At 53.5% G+C, this 25,130-nt stretch overlaps 1 protein-coding gene across 3 annotated transcripts in view; it reads left to right on the top strand.

Annotated features, from left to right (window-relative positions):
• TEAD4 (TEA domain transcription factor 4) overlaps positions 1–25,130 on the top strand; it is an 85,057-nt gene that overhangs the window by 41,020 nt on the left and 18,907 nt on the right. For 2 of the 3 annotated variants that reach the window (XM_017862935.1, XM_017862951.1), the window contains exons 3-7: positions 15,748–15,812; positions 16,916–16,978; positions 22,129–22,257; positions 23,270–23,313; positions 23,836–23,891. In XM_017862935.1, the coding sequence (XP_017718424.1) occupies positions 15,748–15,812; positions 16,916–16,978; positions 22,129–22,257; positions 23,270–23,313; positions 23,836–23,891 (357 nt within the window). The remainder of the gene's footprint in view (positions 1–15,747; positions 15,813–16,915; positions 16,979–22,128; positions 22,258–23,269; positions 23,314–23,835; positions 23,892–25,130) is intronic. The other variant, XM_017862943.1, reaches the window with a different exon arrangement.

Here is a 25,130-nt window from a genome sequence, read left to right as displayed (position 1 = left end):
CTGGTATATTTACTGTCCAGAACCCAGTCTTGTGACCGTATTTAGGAGCAAGAGGCATTGGAAAATCCGCAATGCACTGCCATAGCCAGGTGCATACGACCATGCCTGGCTAATTGTAAAGTTTTTTATAAAGTCCAGGCACAGTGACTCACGCCTGTAATTCCAGCACTTTGGGAGGCCGAGGCGGGCACATCACCTGAGGTCAGGAGTTTGAGACCAGCCTGGCCAACATGGTGGAACCCCGTCTCTACTAAAAATACAAAAATTAGCCAGGCATTGTGGCGCGTGCGTGCCTGTAATCCCAGCTACTTGGGAAGCTGAGGCAGGAGAATCGTTTGAACCCAAGAGGCGGAGGTTGCAGTGAGCTGAGATTGCACCACTGGACTCCAGCCTGGGTGACAGTGAGACTTACAGGCTACAGATTACAGATCACAGAATGAGAAAAGTAAAAAATAAATATAAAATAAAAAATATATATATTTTTTGAGACGGAGTCTTGCTCTGTTGCACCAGGCTGGAGTGCAATGGCGCTATCTCGGCTCACTGCAATCTCCGCCTTCTGGGTTCAAGCGATTCTCCTGCCTCAGCCTCCCAAATAACTGGGATTACAGGCGCCTGCCACCCAGGCACCCAGCTAATTTTTGCATTTTTAGTGGAGATGGGGTTTCACCATATTGGTCAGGCTGGTCTCGAACTCCTGACCTCAGGTGATCCACCCGCCTCGGCCTCCCAAAGTGCTGAGATAAGGTGTGAACCACAGCACCTGGCCAAAAAATAAATATTTTATCGAGATGATGCCTCACTGCCTTGTGTAGGCTGGTCTTGAACTCCTAGGCTGATGCAATCCTCTTGTCCCGGCCTCCCAAAGTGCTGGGATTACAGCCGGCCTTCTGCCCAGGCCACCTGCCCGGCCTTCCTGTAGTTTTTGATTAAACTTATATTCGAGACTTTAGTATCTTTACAAAGTAAACATTGGTCACAGCTGTTCCATATAGTTTTACGTTTCTTTTCCCACACAGCTTTTTGGTTTTCCTGGAGATAATGTTCTTGATTTTTTTCATTTGGTCACTTGTTTCTACATCTATCATTAGTTTATCTTCAAACTGTTCAGAAAAGAGTAAAATTCTCACTCTTTTTTTTTCTTTTTTTTTCTTTGTTTTAAGAGACAGGGTCTTGCTCTGTCATCCAGGCTGGAGTGCAGTGGCATAGTCATAGCTCACTGCCTCACTACAGGCTCTACCTCCTGGGCTCAAGCGATCCTGCCACCTCGGCCTCCCGAGTGGTTAGGACTACAGGCAAGCATCACCTTGCCTGGCTACTTTTTTTATTTTTTGTGGAGACGGGGTCTTGCTGTGTTGCCCAGGCTGTTCGTGAACTCCTGCGCTCAAGCAGTCCTGCCTGGGCCTCCCAGAGTGGTGGGATTACAGGAGTGAGGCACTGCACCTGGCCTAAAATTCTCTTAACATGGTCCAGTATACCAGGTGACCTAAGATTTTTTTTTCCTAAAAGCAAGCCTCCCGGAGGCCACTGCCCTCCTGCTTTATTCTGTGCCAGATGCCCCCCAGGCCTGTTGCGCAAGTGTCATTCTGCGATTTTCTTGTTTTTTTTTTATTTTTTTTTATTTTTTTTAGATGGAGTCTCACTCTGTTGCCCAGGCTGGAGTACAGTGGCATGATCTCGGCTCACTGCAACCTCCGCCTCCCAGGTTCAAGCAATTCTCCTGACTCAGCCTACCAAGTAGCTGGGATTACAGGTGCCTGCCAGCACGCCCGGCTAATTTTTGTATTTTTAGTAGAGACGGGGTTTCACCATGTTGGCCAGGCTGGTCTCGAACTCCTGACCTTAGATGATCCACCTGCCTCGGCCTCCCAAAGTGCTGGGATTACAGGCATGAGCCACTGCAGACTCAGGGTCCCAGCAGACCCGGCCATCCTGGGATTTTCTTCCTCTGCATCCTGTGAAGTCCCTTCCACTTCTACTTGTGAAGTTTTGCTTCTTACTTTTAGTGCCTGGGGAAGCGTCATGGGGGAGACAGCTGTGTGTGGAGCACCTGGGGGTGCCTGGTGTGGTGTTGGGTGCTTTGCAGAAGTTGTTCCCATTTGACCAGGAAGGACGCAGCCTCTGGGACCCCCAGGCTCTTTCCTCTGCTTTGGTGGAGGAGCGGATGGCTATAGATTATGAGCTTAGGTATGAAATGAGAAAGGGCAGGGGGAGTGCAGGGAAGGGCAAGCAGCTTGGCTGGGGAGCCGTGGTGTGTGCCCTGACCCTTTACAGGCCAGGTCTGTGTGCTTTAGAGGCAGAGATGGGCTGGAAATCGTAAGTGTGCATGAAGCATCCAGCAAGGGGCAAGGACGGAGGACGCTGCAGGTGTCTGGGAGGGCCCCGTGGAGATGCCAGAATGCGGTAAATCAACAGACGTCTGTGGAATTGAGCACGCCTGGGGACCAAGGGCTTTGAGTACTTGCTTTTTTTGGGGGGGAGTGTGTATGTGTGTGTAAAAATATACGTAACATTTTCCATTTTAATCATTATAGTTTTTCAGCTTATAGTTTGATGGCATTAAATATATTCACATTGATGTACAGCCATTACTACCACCCATCACCAGAAATATTTCATTTCAAAGTGAAATTCTTTACCTTTTAAACAATAATTCCCCATTCTCGCCATCCTCCCCACCCTCCAGCCCTGGCAACCACCGTTCTGCTTTCTGTCTTTATGGGTTTGACTAAAGCTTTAGTTACCTCATATAAGTGGAGTCATAAAACATTTGCCCTTTTGTGACTGGCTAATTTCACTTAACACAAGGTCCTCCACGTTTATCTGTATTGTAACCTAGGTCAGAGTTTCCTTCCTTTTTAAGGCTGAGTAATATTCCACATTTTGTTTATCTGTTCGTCGGCTGATGGACACTTGGGTGGATACTTAGTTTTATTTAGTTCTTATAGGTAGATGTTTCTGAACCTGCTTCACATATAAAGATATTGGGGTTAAGAGACTGTGACCAAGCCTGGGGAAGCGCCAGGCTGTGGATCTCTGGCAGGCCTTGGGTTGGAATTCTCTTTGGCAGGAGCGAAGCCACTGACTCGGGAAAGCAGACTGAAAATGGTTTGGCAAACTGTCCTGGCCATGTTGGCATCTCGGATGCTGCTCCTCCCCTGTGCTGAGACCCGGGGAGGGGTATGGGGTGGGGACGCTCGGGAGGGCCTGGAGGAAGAGCGAGGAGGGGCAGAGGCACTGCTTCCCTATGCTTCATAACACGCCAGCGCTCCCAGCATCCTGGGCATCCATGATCTTTCGGTCCTTTCAAGGGTCCCTTCAAGGAAGGAGGAATGGCATCTCTGCTTACACGTGCAGAAATGGAAGTTCAGGGAAGCCAAGAGTTTCTCCCAGCCTCTCAAGTCGGAAGTGGAGAGTGGGGCTTTAACCCAGTTCTCCTGCCTCCGAGCTTGGCGCTCTTCTGTCAACTGCATGGCCTTGCTCCTCCACTCCCTGGCCCTGGCTCCAGGTGGGTCAGGCCCTGGGCAGGGCCCTGCTGTACTGCAGGCTCTGACAACCGCCCAGCCCCCACAGCACCTGTCCTGCATGAGAATAGGTTCTGCTGGGATCCAGACACCCGCTCACCCCGTCTCTTCTTACCAGTCCTGGGGGCCGAGCCAAGGCAGGACTGCGTGGGGACTGATGGAGGGCTGTCAGCAGGCAGAGCAGCCCAGCCCGGCTGGGAGCTATAGATAGCTCTGAGCTCACCCCCAGTGTGTGGGATGGGCCCTCTGGGAGGCCGAACGGGAGGCCAAGCTGAGTGCTGACTCAGACCTAAGCTCACCATGGCTGCTCCCCTCCTGTCTTCTCATCTTCCCCTCGGGGACCTGCGCTTCCCATCCTCTGTGTACCCCAGCCCCATTCTGAGCCCCCAGCTGCTTCCAGCATTTCCAGAGCTCTGGTCTTTTCTCACCCCTCACTTCCCTGCATCCAAAGGCCACCAGTCCCTTTCCAAGTGGACTGGCCCGGTGGGGTATGGGGTGGGGCTGAGAGGATGACTCCTGACCTGGGGACCTGGCCTTAGCTGTTTGAGGACAGGGGTTAGGCCTGTGGCCATGACACATCCAGCATAGGACACGCTGACCAAGGCCAGGCAGACATGCAGATGACATGCAAAGCAGCATGACAGATTAACACCTGCTATTTCTGAGCTGAGTCTCCCACGCTTGTTGGCTCCGGCCTTCCCCTTGAGCACCTCTCACCCTCGTGGGCCGGCTCCCGGGCCCGGGGTGCTTGCCTTCTCCTGCTCACGGCCACTTTCATTTCTGCCCTGTCACTGTGTGACCCTCCCCCTGGCACAGCCAATGCTGGCCACTCTGACCTCCTTTGGCCAGGCTCGCAGTCGGCCTAGCCTAGCATGCAGGTGGTGGGATTTGAACAACTTCTCACCCCCTTCTGCCTGCTCCTCACCTTCCCCACTCCTCACACTCAGTGCTGGCCAGGTGGGCTCGCGTCCCGCCTCCTGCTCTCTGGAGGGCTGTAGCTAGCTCTGGGGTTTCCTCTGCATTCATCCCTTTCTGCCTCCTATGCTTCTCACCTTCCTGAGGTTGCTCTTGACTTTCCCGAGTCTTCCTGCCTCTTCTTTTCCCTGCCTCTCTCTCTTTGCTTCTTCCCTCCTGTGTCCCAGGTGGGCCATCCTATTAGCAGCTGTCAGCTCTCATTAAGCGCCCACCCCCACTGGGCAGGCCGTACTGAGGCCGTGTGGTCTCTGCTCTCCACGACTTCATGGTCTAATGAGAGGGGCAGGAGAACCTCTCTGGACAGTTAGCCACCTGGGCAGACACCAGGGTTGTCCACAGCCAGTATTAACCAGATTTATCTTGGGAGTTGTCTCGAAGGAAGCGGAGCTGAGGGTGGGTGCTTGTCTTGGTCTGTTTTCTGTTGTTTATAACAGAGTACCTGAAACTGGGTCATAAAGAAGAAGTTTATTCCTTACAATTACAGAGGCCAGGAAGCTCCAAGGTCGAGGGGTTGCTTCTGTGAGGCCCTTCGTGCTGGAGGGGACTCTGCAGAGTCCCAGGGTGGTGCAGGCATCTCGTGGCGAGGGGGCCGGGTGTGCTTGCTCAGGCCTCTTCTTCCTCTGAGATAGCCCCCACTCCCACTCCCGTGCTAACCCGTTAGCCCATTAATCCATGAGTGGGTTAATCCATCATGAAGGCAGTGCCCTCAGGGCCATATCATTCCTTAAAGGCCCCACCTGTCAATACTGCCACATGGGGGATTAAGTTTCAACATGAATTTTGGAGGGGACAGATACTCAAACCATAGCAGTGCTCCAGGCAAGGGGGCCGAGAGGTTGTGAGCATCCGCCTAGAGGCGGGACTTTGCATGGTGGGTTTGGGGGACCTGATGGAGGGTCTGGGCAAAGCACTGTTGATTCGTCAGACTGTCAGAAGTGAAGGGATCCCTTCGTTTTGTGGATGAGTCACACAACTATTAAGAGGCAGAACCGAAACCAGACGCGGGCTGAGTTTGGGAGTGGAGCAGGTCGAGGGGTCTGTTCACAAAGGCGATGGGACAGAGATTAGGAGTCTCACCTGGGCTCCTGCCCCCACTTCTTCACCATGGCGTCATCCGCGGGATTCTCTGCACCTCTTTGCTTTGTTGCGTTGTGGGTTTCCAGCTGCTCCCGTGCTCCTCCCAACGGCCTACAACCCTGGCTTCAGGTGCCTGGAGGCCTGATGACGGAGTGTTCGAATCTACTCTGCCCCGAGAGCTGGTGTGACCTTGGGCAAGTTATTTAACGTCCTTGGGCTTCACTTTCCTTTTGTAAAGTGGAAGTCATAATACTACTGCCTTTGTGGGGATGTTTTGGTTTTATTTTATTGTGAAAAAATATACATCACATAAAATTAACCATTTAAGCCATTTTTATGTGTGCAGGTCAGTGGCATTAAGTACATTCACCTTTTTGTCCAACCATCATCACCATCCATTTCCAGAACTTTTCCATCATCTCAAATAGAAATTCTGTACCCATTAAACAGTAATTCCCCATTCCCCTCTGCCCCAGCCGCTGGTAACCTGTTCTCTTTTCTTTCTCTATGATTTGCCTATTCGAGGCGTTTCATAAAGGTGGAGTCAAGCCAGCCGCGGTGGCTCACGCCTGTAATCCCAGCACTTTGGGAGGCTGAGGCGGGTGAATCAAGAGGTCAGGAGTTTGAGACCAGCCTGGCCAACATGGTGAAACTCCGTCTCTACTAAAAATATAAAATTACAAAATTAACTGGGTATGGCGGTGCACACCTGTAATCCCAGCTACTCCGGAGGCTGAGGCAAGAGATTCTCTTGAACCCGGGAGGCGGAGGTTTCAGTGAGCTAAGTTCATGCCACTGCACTCCAGCCTGGGTGACAAAGCGAGACTCTGTCTCAAAAAAAAAAAAAAGAAGTGGAATCAGACCAGGCGTGATGGCTCACACGTGTAATCCCAGCACTTTGGGAGGCCAAGGTGGGCAGATCACGAGGTCAGGAGTTCGAGACCAGCCTGGTCAACGTGGTGAAAACCCGTCTGTACTAAAAATACAAAATTTTACAAAATTAGCTGGGTGTGGTGCACACCTGTAATCCCAGCTACTTGGGAGGCTGAGGCACGAGAGTTGCTTGAACCTGGGAGGTGGAGGTTGTAGTGAGCTGAGATCGCGCCACTGCACTCCATCCTGGATGACAGAGTGAGACTCTATCTCAAAAAAAAAAAAAGAAAAAGAAAAATGGAATCATACAGTATTTCCCCTTTTATGTCTGGCTTATTTCACTTGGCATAATGTCTTTAAGGTTCATCCATGTTGTAGCGTGTGTTAGAATTTCCTTCTTTTTAAAGACTGAGTAATATTCCATTGTATGGATAGACTGCATCTTGCTTATCTGTTCACCTGTGGATAGACATTCGTATTGCTTCTACCTTTTGACTACTATGACTCATACTGCGATGAACACTGGTGTACAGGTATCTTGAGTCCCTGCTTTCAGTTCTTGTGGGATTGGAATTGCTAGCTCATATGGTAATTTTATGTTTAAGTTTTTGAGGAACCACCAAACTATTTTCCACAGCAGCTGCATCATTTTACATTCCCGCCAGCAATGAACAAAGGTTCTGATTTCGCACATCCTCATCAACACTTGTTATTTTCCATTTTTTGGATCATAGCCATCCTAGCGGGTGTGAAGCGCTATCTTGTGGTTTTTGATTTGCATTTCCTTAATGATTCGTGTTGCAGAGCATCGTTTCATGAGGTTATTGGAATAAGACCTTGCCTTCTAGTGTAGTAGCAGGGATGAGAGCACACAGCAGGTGCCAAATGCACAGCACAGGGGTGAAGGGAACATGCACCTGCCCTCAAGGAGCTCACGGCATGGTGGGGGAGCGTGACTAGGACAGAGACTGAGGCAGGAATGGGCATGTCCTCTTGGGTGGGGAGCCGGGCTGGCTTCTTGGTGCTTCCTGGGGCTGTGGCCTCGAAGCCTGGCTGATTTCACAGAAGCCTCAGAGCCCTCCAGGGACAATGGTAGGAACAGCTCGAATGTCAGGCCCAATTGCTGCCTTCTCAGGCTTCAGTCAGAAGTTCCTTCTCCACAAATAGCCTCCTCCTCCAGCCTCAGGTGTTTATGGCTTCAGTTGATCCCTGGATAGCTGCACACCCCCACACACATCCCGGCCCCCATTTCCAGGCCACTGGGGATTAGGGTGGGGCAGGGAGGATGGGCCCAGCCTCCTCTCCCTGAGCCCCAACCTGCAGGGGTGCAATGTGGCACTTGCTCGCTCCACCGAGGCCCACAGTGAACCAAAGATGTCCATGTGTGCTTCCACCCGCTCTTTGGTGGGGAGGTTGTGCCCTCAGATCCTCAGTCCTTTTCAAGTTTGAAAGCCAGTAGCATTCACTATAACAGGGCTTCGTTAACAATATTGACAATACTCGCTGACCTTGCTGGCCCTCTGCTGAGTGGTGGGTGTTTTACTTACTCCATGCCATTTAATAGTTTATGGCCTGGGGGGTGGGCTGCCATGGAGAGAGGGGACTCGGCGCAGAGGAAATGAGATACAGAAATGACCTAGCCCAGGCAGGATTGTGCAGCTGGGGTAACGATTTTAGTGGTGCTATGTGACGGCAGGGTGTGTGTGAGGCTGGGTGTGGGGCTAGGAGAAAGCGGAGATTCCTCGTGGACGGACGCTGCCTCGGGAATGCTCCATCCTCAGCCTTTGGGCCAAGGCTCCTGTTTCTCCATGGGCAGCCTTCGCCCCTGGTGGGGTGGGGCCGTGGGTGTGAGGGGTGTGAGCTGGGGGCTGCTAGACATATGTCCTCTGACAGATGGGCCATGGTCTGGCAGGGTTGTCCTTCCCAGCCCCACCCAGGCCTGTCCTGGGGTTGGTGGAGGCCACCTGCCGCATTGCAATGCGCAGCTGCCTGACTGGCCTCCTCCTTCCCCAGCCTGTGTTCTCAGCCACCAGAGGGAGAAGGCCTGCAGTTATGCAGCTAGGGGCAGAGCTGGAACAAGGACAAGCCTTCCCACCGCCACCACCTCAGCGGGGTGCCTTACAAGTTTCTCACTGCCGTGGCCCTTTGCTGGTCTTCACTCTGGTTCCCACGCTCTGCCTGTAGGCCCACACTCCCTACTCCCTTCCGCGCTTGCCCCTGACTCTGGGAGCCTCCTGGTGTCTATATGATCCAGGATACGTTGGCTCCCACCAGCTCTGGGTACCATTGTCCATAAGTGGTGGGCAGGACTGCAGGTCCAAATAGTCAGATCTCCCTCCAGGACCTTACTTCATGCAGAGACTTAGGAATTGGGGGATTGATCCAAAGGGGAGGAGCAGCATCGTCCCTTGCAGAGGAAGCTCAGCCCTGTTGGGGGAGCACACCCTAGGGGGAAACAGCCAGCAAGTAGGAGTCTCAAAGCATTGGGGACAGCCTTAGAAAACACCTTTTCGTGGTGCCTGGGACACTAGCAAGCCATGAGACTATAAATAAGTCATTTCCCCTCTCTGGGCTTCCGTTTCGTCTTCATCAGGCTAAACAGGACCTCTAGAGTCACGTGGTCCAGCCCTGCTTCTAAGAGAAGTGGCCTCCAGTTCCCTGTTCATTCGGAGTGGTACCATGCAGTCATGACAGATGGGCACTGGCGCCAGACTGCGTGGACCCGAATCTCAGCCGCCTGCTTGCCTGTGACACTGAGGACATTTCTCAACCTTGCTGTTTCCCTGTCCATGGTGGATGACAGCACCACCCTCATGGAGCTGTTGTGAGGATCGAAAGGGTGAATGCAGATAAGCTGTCCCAGGATACATATCCATGTCTGCACAGATACTTGTACTGAGGAGGTGTGCAGCAGGTGTTCACTGTCATTAACGTTGTCACCGGAGTGACAGGCCACAGCAGCTCCCTCTGTGTGTAAAGCCTGGATTAGATGCCAGCTGGCCTGGAGGCAGTGAAATGGCTGTGTTGACCTCTAGAGCACCCCTGGTGGCAGGAAGGGAGCTGCCTGGTTCCCCTTGGCTGAAACACCCACAGACACCCCACACTTCACTCCCCCACAGGGGGTTCTCAACTGCCGGCATCACCCCTGACCAGCACAGTGAGGCTGGAGGGTCTGAGATGAGCCAGCAAGGGAGAGGAGGTGGAAGCTCCCCAGACAGCCAGGGGGAAAACACAACTTTCACAGATACAAACCTGGAGGACAGTATGCCAAGTGAAATATACCAGACCCAGAAGGACAGATGCCTGGAGGGCTCACTCAGAGGTGGAATCCCAAACAGCAGAGCTCACAGCAGAGAGTAGAAAGGTGGTTACTGGAGACTTGGGCGGGCGCGACGGGGAGGGGTTGGTCAAAGAATACAGTTTCAGTTAGATGGGGAAATGTTTTGGTTTTAGTTTTGTTTTTGTTTGTTTGTTTTAGACAAGGTCTTTCTCTCCCTGGCAGAAGTGCAGTGGTGTGATCACAGCTCACTGCAGCCTCAACCCCCTGGACTCAGGTGACCCTCCTGCCGCAGCTTCCTGAGTGGCTGGGACTACAGGCATGTGCCACCACACCTGGCTAATTTTATTTTATTTTATTATTTTTTTATTTTTTTGACACGGAGTCTCACTCTGTCGCCCAGATTGGAGTGCAGTGGCGTGATCTTGGCTCACTGCAAGCTCCGCCACCCGGATTCACGCCATTCTCCCGCCTCAGCCTCCCGAGTAGCTGGGACTACAGTTGCCCACTACTTTTTAGTATTTTTAGTAGAGACTGGGTTTCACTGTGTTAGCCAGGATGATCTTGATCTCCTGATGTTGTGATCCGCCCGCCTCGACCTCCCAAGGTGCTGGGATTACAGGCGTGAGCCACTGTGCCCGGCCTTATTTTTATTTTTTTGCAGAGATGGGGTGGGGTCTCACTATGTTGCCCAGGCTGATCTTGAATTCCTGGGCTTGGGTGATCTTCCTGCCTCAGCCTCCCAAAGAGCTGGGATTATAGGTGTGAGTCATGACGCCCAGTCAAGGAGGAATGTTTTTGGAGACCTATTGCCTAGCATGGTGACTACAGCAAAAAATAATATATTGCATTTTTCAAAAGTGCTAAGAAAGTAAATTTCATGTTCTCATCATGAAAAATGATAAGTATTTGAAATGATGGACATGTTAATTAGTTTGATTTAATCATTCCACATTATATAAATATATCATAACATCACTTTGTACCCCAGAAATACAGATTGAGCATCCCAAATCTGAAAATCCAAAATCTGAAATACTCCAAAGTTTGAACTTTTTTGAGTGCTGATGGATTTTAGGATTAAAAATGCTCAACTGGTAAGTATATAATGCAGGTAGCCCCCAAATTTGAAAAAACCCCAGATCTGAAACACTTCTTGTTCCAAGCATGTTGGATAAGGGCTAGTCAACCAGTATGTACAGTTTTAAAAAGAAAGAAAAGCCAGGTGTGGTGGCTCACACCTGTAATCCCAGCACTTTGGGAGGCCGAGGCAGGCAAATCACCTGAGGTCGGGAGTTTGAGACCAGCCTGACCAACATGGAGAAACCCCGTCTCTACTAAAAATACAAAATTAGCCGGGCGTGGTGGCGCATGCTTGTAATCCCAGCTACTTGGGAGGCTGAGGCAGGAGAATCACTTGAATCCGGGAGGCAGAGGTTGTGGTGAGCCAAGACTGCACTATTGCACTCCAGCCTGGGCAACAGAGTGAAACTCCGTCTCAAAAAAAAAAAAAAGATAAAAATAGAAAGAAAAAAATACAAAGATGGGCTGGGTGTGGTGGCTCATGCCTATAATCCGAGCACTTTGGGAGGCTGAGGTGGGCAGATTACTTGAGGTAAGAGGTTCAAGACCAGCCTGGCCAATATGGTGAAACCCTGTCTCTACTAAAAATACAAAAATTAGCCAGGTGTGGAGGTGTGTGCCTGTAATCCCAGCTACTTGGGAGGCTGAGGTGGGAGAATCACTGGAACCCGGGAGGCGGAGGTTGCGGTGAGCCAAGATCACACCAACCGCATTCCAGCCTGGGCAACAGCGAGACTCCATCTCAGAAAAACAAACAAAACAAAAAAGAAGACGGGTGAGCCTTAGACCCCTTGGTGTGGCTCCTGTCCTGCCCGCTTCCTAGCCTCTCGCCCAGGACTAAGATGGCCTTTCTAGCAGCAGAGCCCTGGAACCTTGTGGCAGAAGGTGAAGGTAGTTGTGGGGTGGTGGGCAGGGGTCCCTTGCAGAGGCTGAGTCCTCTGTGATGTTTGGGGTGAGGGTCTCAGCTGATGGGGGCCAAGGTCTCCCTACTGCTGCTCACTACAGGCTGCGGAGGAAACAGCACTGTTACGGACGGTCCTGCCTGATGAGAGGAGGTTCCATTAACTAAGCATCCTGGCTGGGCCAGGCCTCGGGCCATATTCAAGCCCCTGAGCCAAGAGTCACACCTGGACAGTTAGTCCTAGCTCTGCTGTGGGTGATCTGGTGCAATTCTCTGGCAAGTAGGTATCCCTCCGCCCATTGCAGGGAGGAGGTGGATTTACTGTGAAGCTAATGAGGTTTACACGTTAGGACCCAGCACTTACACGGGCCCCTTCCAAGTCCCTAAACTTAATTTTTGCTTCATTGAAGTAGAACTGACATACAACAGGCTGTACATGCTTACAGTGGACAGTTTGATACATTTGACAGATGGAGGCACCTGTGAAGCCATCACCACCATCAAGATAATGAATATGTCCATTGCCCCCAAAAGTTTTTAACCTAATTTTGTATTTTTCTTTTGAGATGGAGTCTCACTCTGTCGCCCAGGCTGGAGTGCAGTGGCTGGATCTCAGCTCACTGCAAGCTCTGCCTCCCGGGTTTACGCCATTCTCCTGCCTCAGCCTCCCGAGTAGCTGGGACTGCAGGTGCCCGCCACCTCGCCCGGATAGTTTTTTGTATTTTTTTAGTAGAGACGGGGTTTCACCGTGTTAGCCAGGATGGTCTCGATCTCCTGACCTCATGATCCGCCCGTCTCGGCCTCCCAAAGTGCTGAGATTACAGGCTTGAGCCACCGTGCCCGGCCTCCCAATTTCTAAACGTCTTAGTCTTCACAGAAGTCTGGGTTTGCTCATGTACAGAAAAGTTCAATGAGACCAGGACAGGACAGCGCTTTGAAAGTTACGTCGGACTAATCAGAAGTATAAGGTTATTTGCATGTATTTAACTCACTCCTTTGAGAAGACTAAAACAGTTATGGGACATCTGACCAGCATCTTAGCATTCATTCCTTTGTCATTCAGGCAGCAAGTATTTATTGAGTGCCTACAATGTGCAGGCAGATTTCTAGGTGTTCGGTATAAAAAGGTGAATAAATAGACCAAAAATCCCTATTCACATGGACTGTGGTTCTGATGGGGGTGGGGGCACAGACGGTACTCAAATAAGTTGGATTATGTGTTATGCTAGAGATTATGTGTTATGCTGTGGAGAAAAGGAAAGGCGGTGGGTGCCAGGGTGGGCAGGTAGAGTATGATTTCAGCCCTCAGTGGGATGGTCAGGGAAGAGAGAGCAGCACCCGAGGGGTGCAGGTGGTGTGGGACTCTGGGGCAGAGTGTTCCCTGGAGGAGAAACAGGAAGCACAAGGACCTTGGTGGGGCAGGTGTGGGCCTGGTGCATTCCAGGACAGTAAGAAGTTTAGGATGGAGCCGGTAGACTAGATCAGAGAGGTGACTGAACTGGGGTGGCCAGATCCTGCAGGGGTTTCCGTGCCGTTGTAAGGACTTGGACATCATTAGTCTGGGGCAGATGCAAGCCATTGGAGGGCTTCTGAATTTCGATAGGGGCTGCAGCTGCTGTGTTGAGCAGACTGGGAGTAGGGAATACACGTGGACGGTGATGATCCTAATGCAAGCCAGAGATGACGGGAGCTTGGACCCCGGAAGGTGCGGTGCTGCACAGTGGCTGAATGAATTCTGGATATGTTTTGGAAGTCACACCAGACTCATTCATTCGTTCAACGAGTAGGTGCCAGGTACTGGAGATGCAGACTTGAACGGATGCATAGTCTCTTCCTCTGAGCTGTTGAGAGGCTAACAAGGAAAGACAGACACGGAAAACTGATGAGCACATGATAACCTGTGTGCAAGGCATGGGCCGGAGGAGCAACCAAGAACTGTATCCCAGATGGTCTGCCATCCCCATCCCTCTTGCTACACCATCACCCACTTCGCAGCTCTTGGGAACCTCTCTTCCTCCCTCATGCTTTTCCTTGCTCGCAGAGTAGTCTCTGAACTGGGTTACTTACTTGGGCCTAGAGCATGTTCATTTTACAGAAAAGGAAACTGAGCCACACAGTGTTCTCACTGAGCCAGTGTTGAGGTCTGTTTCCTACATTTGTAGAAATTTGAAAAAATCTGCAGGAAAAACCTTAAAGGAACTAGATATAAGAAGAGAAGGCTGGCCGGGCGCGGTGGCTCAGGCCTGTCATCCCAGCACTTTGGGAGACCGAGGCGGGCGGATCACCAGGTCAGGAGATCGAGACCATCCTGGCTAACACAGTGAAACCCTGTCTCTACTAAAAATACAAAAAAAATTAGCCGAGCGTGGTGGTGGGCGCCTGTAGTCCCAGCTACTCAGGAGGCTGAGGCAGGAGAATGGCGTAAACCCGGGAGGCGGAGCTTGCAGTGAGCTGAGGTCACGCCACTGCACTCCAGCCTGGGGGACAGAGCGAGACTCTGTCTCTTAAAAAAAAAAGAAAAAGAAAAAGAAGAGAAGGCTGAGTGAAGGTCCTTAAAGGGAAGAGACTTACCGTGCTCCCAAAACTCATTTGTGGAGCTGCCAGGCTCTAGCCTGGCTCGCCAGCTTGCAGGTCTGTGGCCCTAGTTCATTCACCCACTGGTGGCGACTTACACCCTAGATGCTGCACGGGTGGCTTTAGTTAGACCTAGAGTAGACCTGTCAACCGTTCACTGGACCGCCAAAGCTTTTCCCTAGAACACTTTGAGAGGAGACATCTTGTGGACCCAGGGTTTTAGGTGCAGAACAGCCCACAGACAATGTCCCCAGACTCCGATTCTCCCCTCCCTCCTTCCTCTGACACAGGCAAACCTTTTCTGGCAGACAGTACCTCTGGAGAGTAGCCTCTTAATTTGGCCTTGGCATTGGGTAAAGGTCAGCTGGGGGGTCAGCTTGGCCTTGGCCGTGCACTCTGGTTACAACCCAGGTGGCAGGCAGCCCACTCCCCTCACCTCCCCCACCATCAGCAGCTGCCTCCTGCGGACAGCCGCAAGCCCTCCAGGCTCCGCAGGATGGGGCGGGCTGGCAGCTGCTTCCTCCAATCCCCGCACTCAAACCCTCTTGCTCTGCCTCTCCTCACCCGCTGCTTTTCTGTATGGTCTAACGCTACCCAGAGGTCAAGGGCTTGCCTGACCACCCAGCCCGAACTGGCACCTGGTCCTGTGAACACGCCCCTGTCCGTAGCACCCATGGATTCTGTCGTGTGGGCACATGCCACTCCTGAACTAGGGGATGCTGTGAGATGAGGAACCCCTTTCCATCATCTTTGTCAATACTGGAAGCCATGGACGCTCTTTGGGGTTTTCCAGGATGCTTCAGGCACAGCGGCAGTCCCTCGGGGGCTGGGCCCATGGGGAGTGCTCAGCCTTCCTTGTTGAGGGCTCCGAGTCAGCCATGGGGCTGCACATGTGCACTAACTGGCTTTTCTTTATGAGCGAACAGGCTCAGGCCTCCTCTCCGGGTCGCTAAGTGTCTCCAGCAGTGGCACCCCCCATGCCTGCTGCTGCCTGCAGACAGGACAAGAAGTCTGGACGCTCCTACTCGTTTACAGAGGCGGAGGGCACGGTGGCAGTCACACAGGGCAAGGCCGAGGGCTGGGCACCTCCCTGGAGCCTCCCAAGTGTGAAGAAGGCTCCAGGAGAAAGTGTGGGGAGTGGGGAGGAGGTGGCCAGCGCTAAGGAACGGTGCCGGGGGCCAAGGGAGGCTCTGGAACTTCCTCAGGCTGTGTGTGGTTGGTGGCCGTGGGCCTTGTGAACCTTGTTCTCCGGTTTCAGCCCCCACAGTGAGGCCTTGTCTTCCTCTCACTGCTGGGAGGTCCTTGTGATCCAGAGAGGGAACCCACAGAATCCTCACCCCACAGATCTGCTTGGGATGGGCAGAGAGGGAGGGTAGGGCTCCTCTCCCGCAGAAGGTGCCCCGCACCCCTCGCCCTTCCAGCCTTTTGTCCTCTTTGCTGAGAGGCTGCTGGTGTCTCTGCAGGTCGGAACGAGCTGATTGCCCGCTACATCAAGCTCCGGACAGGGAAGACCCGCACCAGGAAGCAGGTGGGCCTCAAGAGACGGATCGGGGTCCCAGGGGTGGTACCCCAGCACCAGCCTGCTCCCAAGGTGGGCCAGGCCCTCCCAGGACCAGACGCAGGCTTTCAAGGGGCGGCAGCTCTGGATGAGTTATCTCTGTTGGGCGTGTCACGGGTGCTCCAGTTTTCTTTTTCTTTTTTTTTTCCTGAGACGGGGTTTCACTCGTGTTGCCCAGACTGGAGTGCAGTGATGCGATCTCAGCTCACTGCAACCTCCGCCTCATGGGTTCAAGCCATTCTCCTGCCTCAGCCTCCCGAATAGCTGGGGTTATAGTCACCCGCTACCACGCCCAGCTAATTTTTTGTATTTTTAGTAGAGACGGGGTTTCACCATGTTGGCCAGGATGGTCTCGAATTCCTGACCTCATGTAATCCACCCACCTCGGCCTCCCAAAGTGGTGGGATTACAGGCGTGGGATTACATGCCTGGCTGGGTGGTCCAGTTTTCTTGGGGTCCCTGCTGTCATCACTTAGGAGGAAACTCCTCCCCTCTCTGGAGAGTCAACAGCCCCCTCTTATCCTTCTCCAGGACACCAGGACAGACAGTAAAATATTGGCACTACTTCTTTTTTTTTTTTGAGACAGAGTCCCGCTCTGTTGCCCAGGCTGGAGTGCAGTGATGCAATCTCCACTCACTGCAACCTCCGCCACCTGGGTTCAAGCAATTCTCCTACCTCAGTCTTCCAAGTAGCTGGGATTACAGGGATGCGCCACCACACCCAGCTAATTTTTGTGGTTTTAGTAGAAATGGAGTTTCACTATGTTGGCCGGGCTGGTCTCGAACTCCTGACCTCAAGTGATCCACCTGCTTTAGCCTCCCAAAGTGCTGGGATTACAGGTGTGAGCCACTGCTCCCTGCTGGCACTGCGCTTTTGCAATATTGCCAGCTTCTGGATTAGCTGGTCAAGGCAGGACTGAGGGCCGACTTGTTGACCCTTTCATTCATTCATTCATTTGGTCCACAGATGTGGATTGAGGGCTGTGGAGGGCGAGGGTCCGGAAGCCAGAAGCCAGGCTGGGGAACACAGGTTGTTGGGAGGTAGAGACAGGAGCCCTCTCTCCCTGCCACAGGTTTCCAGCCACATCCAGGTGCTGGCTCGTCGCAAAGCTCGCGAGATCCAGGCCAAGCTAAAGGTAAGGAAACTGCAGTGTTGGGGGCTGGAGGGGCCAGGAGTGGTGGCTTTCTCCAACAGTATGCCTTCCCTTTGGGGTCAGGGCGTGGCTGCTGGTGTGTGAGTCATTGTGCTTTTCTCTGTTGAGGAAAGCCAGATTGGGCCTGTAACCTGTCTCCCATCCGCACAAGAGGGCCAAGTGGTGGACGCCTGGCTCCCCACACCCTGGGAGCTACAGGCCAGGCTCCTGCTGGGATCTCCCCTCGCTGGCTCCTGCTTAGAGAGGCTCACATGGCTCAGAGTAGCCGGATCACCCGCCAGCCCTCATTTCTTGAGGGTGCTTTAGTGCCCTCAACCAGAGCATGCAGAGCAGCAGGGGGATGGGGGGCACCTGCTGTGGGGTGGGGGTGGCGTTTATGGTACTGTGGGAGCTGGGGAATCCTTCCTGCTTCCTGCCCTGTGGGACTGGGGGTTCCTTTCCTTCCCTGGGTCAGCCCCATCTTGCAGGGCCTCTGCTCGTAGGTGACAGCTCTGGGGGGCCTGATGTTGCGGCATTCCCCTCGGGGTAGCCCTGCTCCCCACAGGAGTCAGGCCTCTGGGACCCTGGAACCAGGGGCCTTTGGGTGAACACTAGGAGGGAGTGAGCTCTCCATCAGGGAGACGATGACCACAGAGTCTGCACAGCCAGTTGGTGGGAAGATCTGACATTTGAGGCATTAAGTCTAGACCATTTATAAACATTTTTATTGATATATTTTTAGAGACAGGATCTCCGTCACCCACGCTGAGTGCAGTGACGCAATCATAGCTCACGGCCGCGTTGACCTCATAAGCTCCAACCATCCTCCCACCTCAGCCTCCTGAGTATCTGGGACCACAGGCAAGTGCCACTGCACGGCCATTTTTTTCTATTTTTTAATAGAGACGGAGTCTCCCTATTTTGCCTGAGAGGTCTGTAAACCTTTGGGCTCAAGAGATCCTCTTGCCTTGGCCTCTCAAAGTGCTGAAATTATAGGCATGAGCCACTGGGCCCGGCCTGCAAACATTTTTTTTTAAAGCAACGTAGCCCCTTTTCTTTTTTTCTCCCAACAAAATATCACCCTGATGTGTTATCAGAGGAACTGTTCTGGTCAAAGCTAGGTTGGCAAGGCTCCTCTCTGCTCATGAATCCTTTCCTACCTCATGACACTTGAACTCTAGGGGACCTCAGAACCCAGTTTAAAAGCTACTGGGAGGTCAGGCATGATGTGGCTCATGCCTGTAAGCACTTTAGGAGGCCAAGGTGGGCGGATCACTTGAGGTCAGGAGTTCGAGACCAGCCTGGCCAACATGGTGAAACTCTGTCTCTACTAAAAATATAAAAATTAGCTAGGTGTGATGGCGCACACTTGTAATCCCAGCTACTGGGGAGGCTAAGGTAGGAGAATCGTTTGAACCTGGGAAGCGGAGCTTGCAGTGAGCCAAGGTAGTGCCACTGCACTCCAACCTGGGCAACAGAGTGAGATTCCATCTCAAAAAAAGCCACTGGGCTAGCTGGGCACGCACTCCTGTAATCCCAGCTACTTGGAGGTTGAGGCCAGGAGTTGGAGTCTGCAGTGAGCTGTGATTGCACCTGTGACTGGCCACTTCAGCCTGGGCAACATCGTGAGACCCCATCTCTAAAAATAGTTTTTATATTAAAGAAAAGCCACTGAATTAGATGACCTTGAAGGTCCCGTCTGGCCCTGGCAGTTCATGATCCTGACACTGGAATCTCAGAATGAGTGGGTGGGAACCACAGACCTTTCTGCCTCCTAGGAAGCCACACCCCACTGCCCACTCAGTTCCATTCCTCCTGCCATCAGCCCAGCTGTTCCCCAAGCCCCACAGCTGTGGCCTGGCACCTCGCTCCTTTTTCCCTGGGACAGCTGACCAGCCCTCAGCTGTTGCTCCCTGCCTCTCAGCCTGGCTCGTGTACCCTGGAAGCACCCACAGCCATGGAGCCTAGCCCTGTTCCCTGTTTCCCCTCTTCTGTCCGCCTCTGACTCACCGGGACCCCGCAGATGACCACGGTGAACAGGCTTCCCACTGCTGCGTTGAGGGCAATCCGTTGGGGGCCAGCTGTGACCCAAATTTGCCTCAGGGAATTATATTCATCCTTGTCCACAGGTTCTGACTTGGGGCCCAAGGACAGCCTTCAGTGGATGGCTGGACAGACACCAAGGGGAGCCATAAATTCCTTAAAATATGCAAATTTTCATGTATATGTGAGTTTCCTTGGAGAGATTGCTGTGAGGATTTTGTCATATTCTCAAAGAATCTAGAACCCAAAGTGATTAAGCTCTGGGTTAGAGAGTGATCCGGTAGAAATCCCTGAGTGAGAGGCTGGGTCGTAGGCCTGGCTCTGCCCTATGGCCGTGGTACTTGGGCAAAGTCACTGGGACCTCCTGGAGCTCCGTTCAGTTTCCTCATCTGTAAAGTGACAGACGAGCAAGGTGATATCCAAGTGCCCCTCCCGGCCCCAGTTAGTGGCTCCCTGGCTCCATTGCCCGGCCACGGCTGTTGCTCCCCATCAGGTCCTTCCCACTTCCTCCTGACCCCTGCCCTACCCTGCTTAGGCCGTGGTTTCCTGAGCCCCAGCCGTTTGTTTAGATCGAGTATCCAGGAAGGCAGGCACTGAGCAGGTGCAGCTCCGGCCTCATGATGCAGTTAAGTGCCGAGGTCTGTGGGCTTGCGGGGGTGCGCCTGCCAAGTCCCTCATGCCCTCCTGTGGGGAGAGGCTGGGGGCTGGCCTGGGCGCTTTCCTCCTGAAAATTGCAAGCGCCCCTGGATGAGTCACACCCTTAGACTTACCAGTTAGCTCCCTCTTTGGTTATCAGAGACAACCTCTGAGAGCAAAGCCCAAGTTTGGCCCCAAAAGGACAGTGGGGAGGAGGCCAGGAAGGACCAGGGGCAAACCTCATCTATTTCACTGCTTTGTCCACGTTGACAATGACCCAGTCCTCAGAACGGTTCCCCACTCCCCACTGCCCTCTATGATGCGTCTCCCCCGACCCCTTCATTTGCACGGCCCCCTGTGTGCCTATCTGGACCAAGCTCACCTGGCCATCCTCACCACTCTCAGCACCCTAGTCACCCAAATTCTCGGAGCCTCAGTTTCTTCATCTTAAAGATCCTACTAGTCCTGCCAGTCTCACGGGACGCAGTGAGGTTGTGTTCTTGAAAACCTTCTGTGGGCTGCCTCGTGCCACATGGGTGAAATGGTCGCCTTGAGAGGCTGAGTGGAGGGCCTGCTGTGTTCTGGCTCCACACCTGCACGGCACCAGGACGGCAGGGGAGCACTAAGGCTCTCTGAGCCTCCGGGCTGCGGTGCTGCCCGCCTCATGGAGCTGCAGTGTGGACCGTGTGGAGGCATCCCTCGGAAGAGCTTGTGAGGTACAAGGCTTGCCGTTGCTTCTCAGCTTCTGTTTTAACTTTATTTTTTAGAGACTCCCACTCTGTCGCCCAGGCTGGAGTGCATTAGTGCTGTCACAGCTCACTGCAGCCTCGACCTCCTGGACTGAGGTGATCCTCCTGCCTCAGCCTCCCGAGTGGTTGGGAGGTTCTCAACCTTTGTATCACTTAAGGGAGATCCAGATCTACCAAGTTAATTATTATTAGTTATTCAATAGTGGTTTTATCTTTCTCATTAAAAAAAAATTCATGGCTGGGGGCAGTCGCTCATGCCTATAATCTCAGCACTGGGCAGTCGAGGCGGGAGGATCACTTGAAGCCAGGAGTTTGAGACCAGCCTGGGCTAATGAGATGCTGTCTGAAAAAAAAATAATAATCATAAAGATATTTATTTATGTATTTATTTAGACAGATTCTTGGTCTGTTGCCCAGGCTGGAGTGCAGTGGTGCAATCTCAGCTCACTGCAATCCCTGTTTTCCAGGTTTAAGCCATCCTCCCACCTCAGCTCCTTGAGTAGCTTGGCCAAAGGCACACACCACCAGACCTGGCTAAGTTTTGTATTTTTTGTGGAGACAGGTTTCGCCAAGTTGCTCAGGCTGGCCTTGAACTCCAACCTCAGCCTCTCCAGGTGCTGGGATAACAGGCATGAGCCACCGCTTCCGGCCAGATATCAAATTTCTAATCAGAGCTCCTGAGTTGACTCAGTCAAGCCATTTAGCCCTGATAAAGCTGCAGGCAGTGAATGATACTTGCTGTTCCAGACTATGTGTGTGTGGTCTTTTGGGATAATCCCTGCTGGGAACAGTAACGCATGCCTGTGGTCCCAGCTACTTAGGAGGCTGAGATGGGTAGATCATTGGAGCTCAGGAGTTTGAAGCTGTAGTGAGCCACAGTTGTGCAGTACTCCAGCCTGTGTGACAGAGCGAGACCCTGTCTCTGAAAAAAAAAAAAAAAAAAAGACACAATTTCCATTAGGCTTCTTGAAATAGGAAATGTTGTGTCATTGGTTTTGAAGACCTCTGGAATTCAGGCACTCAGGATGGAAAACACTGGCTTATACGAATATAACAAACTGTTACTATTGTTACCCGTGCCATCTACGTGGCTTTCCCTGTGTGCTTATTTGTTCCGGGCCTATTCAGGGTGAACCCATCCTCTGGGGTCTTAGAGCCTTTGGAGGGCAGACAGTGGGTATTTACCTTCTGATACGTGAAAGATGGGTGAGTCCCAGGTGCCTGCAGTGCCCAGGGAGATCCTTAGGGCAGGACCGAGGCAGGTAGAGCCACAGGAGATGGTCTCTTGCCTCCAGACAGCCCGTGTGGCCAGGGACGATGCTTCCTGTGCACTTGAGTCAGGATCCAGCAGGTATTTATGCTTCGTTTTCACAAGACAGGTGCTGAGCTGGGCACCCGTGGTAGAGAGGTGAGCAAAGCATAGAAGACCCTTGTTCTCGAGGTGGCCCCGTCATTAATAAAATGACAGATAGTGTCTCTCTAAGCTCTGAAGAAATAAGCAGGGCAAGTATCATGCCCCTTTGACAGATGAGGAAACTGACCAGAGAAACCAGGTGACTTTCTCAGTTGTAAAACAAGTTAATAGCATGGCGCAGACTTAACGCCTGGTCCCCCAGCTCTGGCCACTGGCAGTGAGACAGCTTTCCTGACCCCAGAGCCAGACCCGCCTGGCCTCAGCCTGACTAGTGACCCTGCTGAGGTCCTCCCTTGCAATGTCTCCCCCAGGACCAGGCAGCTAAGGACAAGGCCCTGCAGAGCATGGCTGCCATGTCGTCTGCACAGATCATCTCCGCCACGGCCTTCCACAGTAGCATGGCCCTCGCCCGGGGCCCCGGCCGCCCAGCAGTCTCAGGGGTAAGTGGGCTGCCGAGAGCCGGAGGCCAGGCCAGCCCTCTCCTGCTCCCTCCTCCCTGTTCAGAAGAACCAGAAGCATTGGCCAGTCCAGATTTCTCTCGCCTGAGTCCTGCTGGCCAGGGCAGTCAGGGAAGGAGGGAACAAGACCAAGGGTCCACACAAGTCCCGGCTTGGCTGATACTGGGATGCCTTTCTTTGGGTCCTCAACAGTGACTGCAGACTTTTCACAAGGGGGAAATGGGAGCTTCTAGGAGCTGACCAACTGGTAGCTCTGCCAAGTTGGCCCAATTTACAGATGAGGAAGCTGAAGCCAAGGTGGCTGAGCTGAAGCCTGAGACCAGCATGTCCCTGGGCAGCCCGTGCCATGCAGCCTCATTCCTGCCCTCCTGCCAGGTGGAGAGCTGGTGCCCAAGAACAAACCCCTGGTCAGATTTTAAATTTCCCAGCCATGACCATGTTGGCCACACTCTCAGAATGATCCAGAAAAGCCGCTTTTCAGAGCTATCTCCTCGGAGGGGTTTCTTGGCTCCAGGGACTTAATGGGTCTTCAAGGCCCCTGCAGCACCACCCTAGGTATGTGGGGAAGGGCAGTGCCAGGCCACAGCAGTTTTCAAAGTGTGTCCCAGAGAGCACTAGTCCCTCCGCATGTTAAACAGATAGGACACGGTGGCTCTGTGGGTACGTTCGGGACCCTTGGCACTAAGCGGGTTCTTGGCACTGGGACTTTGCCGAGCCTTAGGTCTGCACGGTGACTCTGCAGGGGGTTGCCCTGTGCCGTGTGGACCACACCTGGGTGCTTTTCCCGTGGAGCCCCTCATCCACAGGGCCTGAGAGCCCCCGAAACACACTCTGGGGGTGCTGCTGTGGCCTTAGCATTCACTAGCTAAGCGAGGGCGAGGGCTCCAGCCTCTCCTCCCAGTGGAGGCCCTGCCCTGTCCCACCCCCACCCCCATGCCACAGGGCCCTGCGTGCACCTGGGGCCATGCTGATTCCATGCCTTTTGCCTCCTCAGTTTTGGCAAGGAGCTTTGCCAGGCCAAGCCGGAACATCCCATGAGTGAGTATGGCCTGCTTTCTGCTGCCAGTTGCTCCCTGAACTGAACTTGAACTCATAAACTCATGACATTGAGCCTGGGCCCCAGGGTGTGCTGGGGCTGCTGCTGGGGTCCGCCTTTCAGGATGGCTTTGAGCTCAGGGATTGGGCTCTCCTACTCTCAGGCATCACTGGGCTCATCTGTGATGTCCACACCCTAGGGTGGTATTTGCCAAAACTCCAGTCTGTCCAGGGTGTAGGCAGGGCCAGAGCTGAGGTCCCCCAGGGGAGGAGGCTGGGAGTCAGACCTCTGGCTGGCCTGGGAGGAAGAAAGGGAGGGGTGGATTTCTTCATCAGACACGCTGTGTCTGTGACCCACCACGAAACTCAAGGCAGTCGGCAGGGGCGGGAGTAGGTCAAGGCCCATCAGGACCACTGAAATCCAGACCACCAGGACCTACCACACAGAGACCACTGGACCCAGTGCAGGGATCCGTGGTGGCAGCCTGGCCGAGGCTAACACCTCCCTGCTTCTCTCTCCCGCAGTGTGAAGCCTTTCTCTCAGCAAACCTATGCTGTCCAGCCTCCACTGCCTCTGCCAGGTGGGTGAGCACTGCGTGTCTCCCTTGCCATCCATCGCAGGTGTGTGGCTCCTGCCTCTGGGTCCGGGCCCCTGCATGTCCCTGTTAGATGCTGCCCCATCACACGCTCCGACCACACATCCTGGTCCCTGGCCACACCCCATTCCTTGCCCCCAGCAAGCACACCTCAGCCGTGTGCCAAGCCCCTTCGTGCCCTTCAGGTTGCCTTGTTCCTGTCCCCTCCCAGCTGTGCTCAGGGCTTGTGGGGCACATGCCTTCCAAGGGCAGTGCCTGTGCCCGGGTGGCTGCCCCACTTGGCCTACCTTGTTACTGCAGTGTGCCTTGCACATCTGGCTCCTGGGAGGGCTGAGGGGTGTCTAACTCACCAGCCTGGGGCCCCTCCCGAGAAGAGGGACCCTTGTGAAAGAAGATCTGGTGGAGGCAGCCAGCTCTGCCGACAGGAGCCCGCCCCCCCCGCCCTCTCACTGACAGGCTCCGCTCTGTCCTCGCCTCTTTCTTGGGAGGGGCCCTCACCACCTCCCACTCTGTAGGATAAGACCAGCTCCTCACCCTTAAACTGCCCATTCTGGTGTGGAGTCTGCCTGCCCAGCCCCTTGGCTTTCCTGCCACCGAGAGCAGCCCTGCTGCCTCCTGCCCCCAGGTCCTGAAGGCTGCTTTCTCTCATTCACACATCAAAACGAAGTCACAGCGTCGGGTCCTGTCCACCCTCTGTCTCATGGCAGTCCTCTCCTGTCCATGCTGGCCCTGTCTTCACTCCAGGCCTGCTGGCTTTTGCCTGCGTTCCTGCAGCAGCCTCTTCACCGGCTCCCTGTCCCGTCTCACCTCCTCTCGTCACCCTGTCACTCACCAGAGCTTCAGTCTCATGGTGTTGCTTCCAGGCTTAGGGTGCCTTCCTGGCCCCCTGTTGCCTTCAGGACATGATCTAAACTACAGTAGGACTGGAGTAGGTTCATCTGTTAGCAGCGCTGGATGGAGAGCCTCTTCTGGGCCAGGCCCTGTTCTGGGAGCTGGGGAGACACCTGTGACACACACAGGAAACGTCCCCGTCTCTCCGGGGTGATGCCACATTGTAATAGTTGATTCATCTGGTTATTTCCCCGACGGGAACAGAAGTTGCTCGAGGGCAGGAACTGAACAGTGCCTGTTTTGGAAGCCTTGGTCCTGCCGGACCCCAGTTGCCCTCCAGAATCCAGTCTTGCTGGGCGGTTCCGTGCAGAGTCCTGAGTGGTCTGAGTTGTA

Source organism: Rhinopithecus bieti, unplaced genomic scaffold (genome assembly GCF_001698545.2).
Source record: "Rhinopithecus bieti isolate Rb0 unplaced genomic scaffold, ASM169854v2 scaffold_2654, whole genome shotgun sequence".
Classification (NCBI taxonomy): Eukaryota; Metazoa; Chordata; class Mammalia; order Primates; family Cercopithecidae; genus Rhinopithecus; species Rhinopithecus bieti.
Note: the sequence above shows the minus strand (reverse complement) of the source record. Positions and strands in the feature narration are given on the sequence as shown.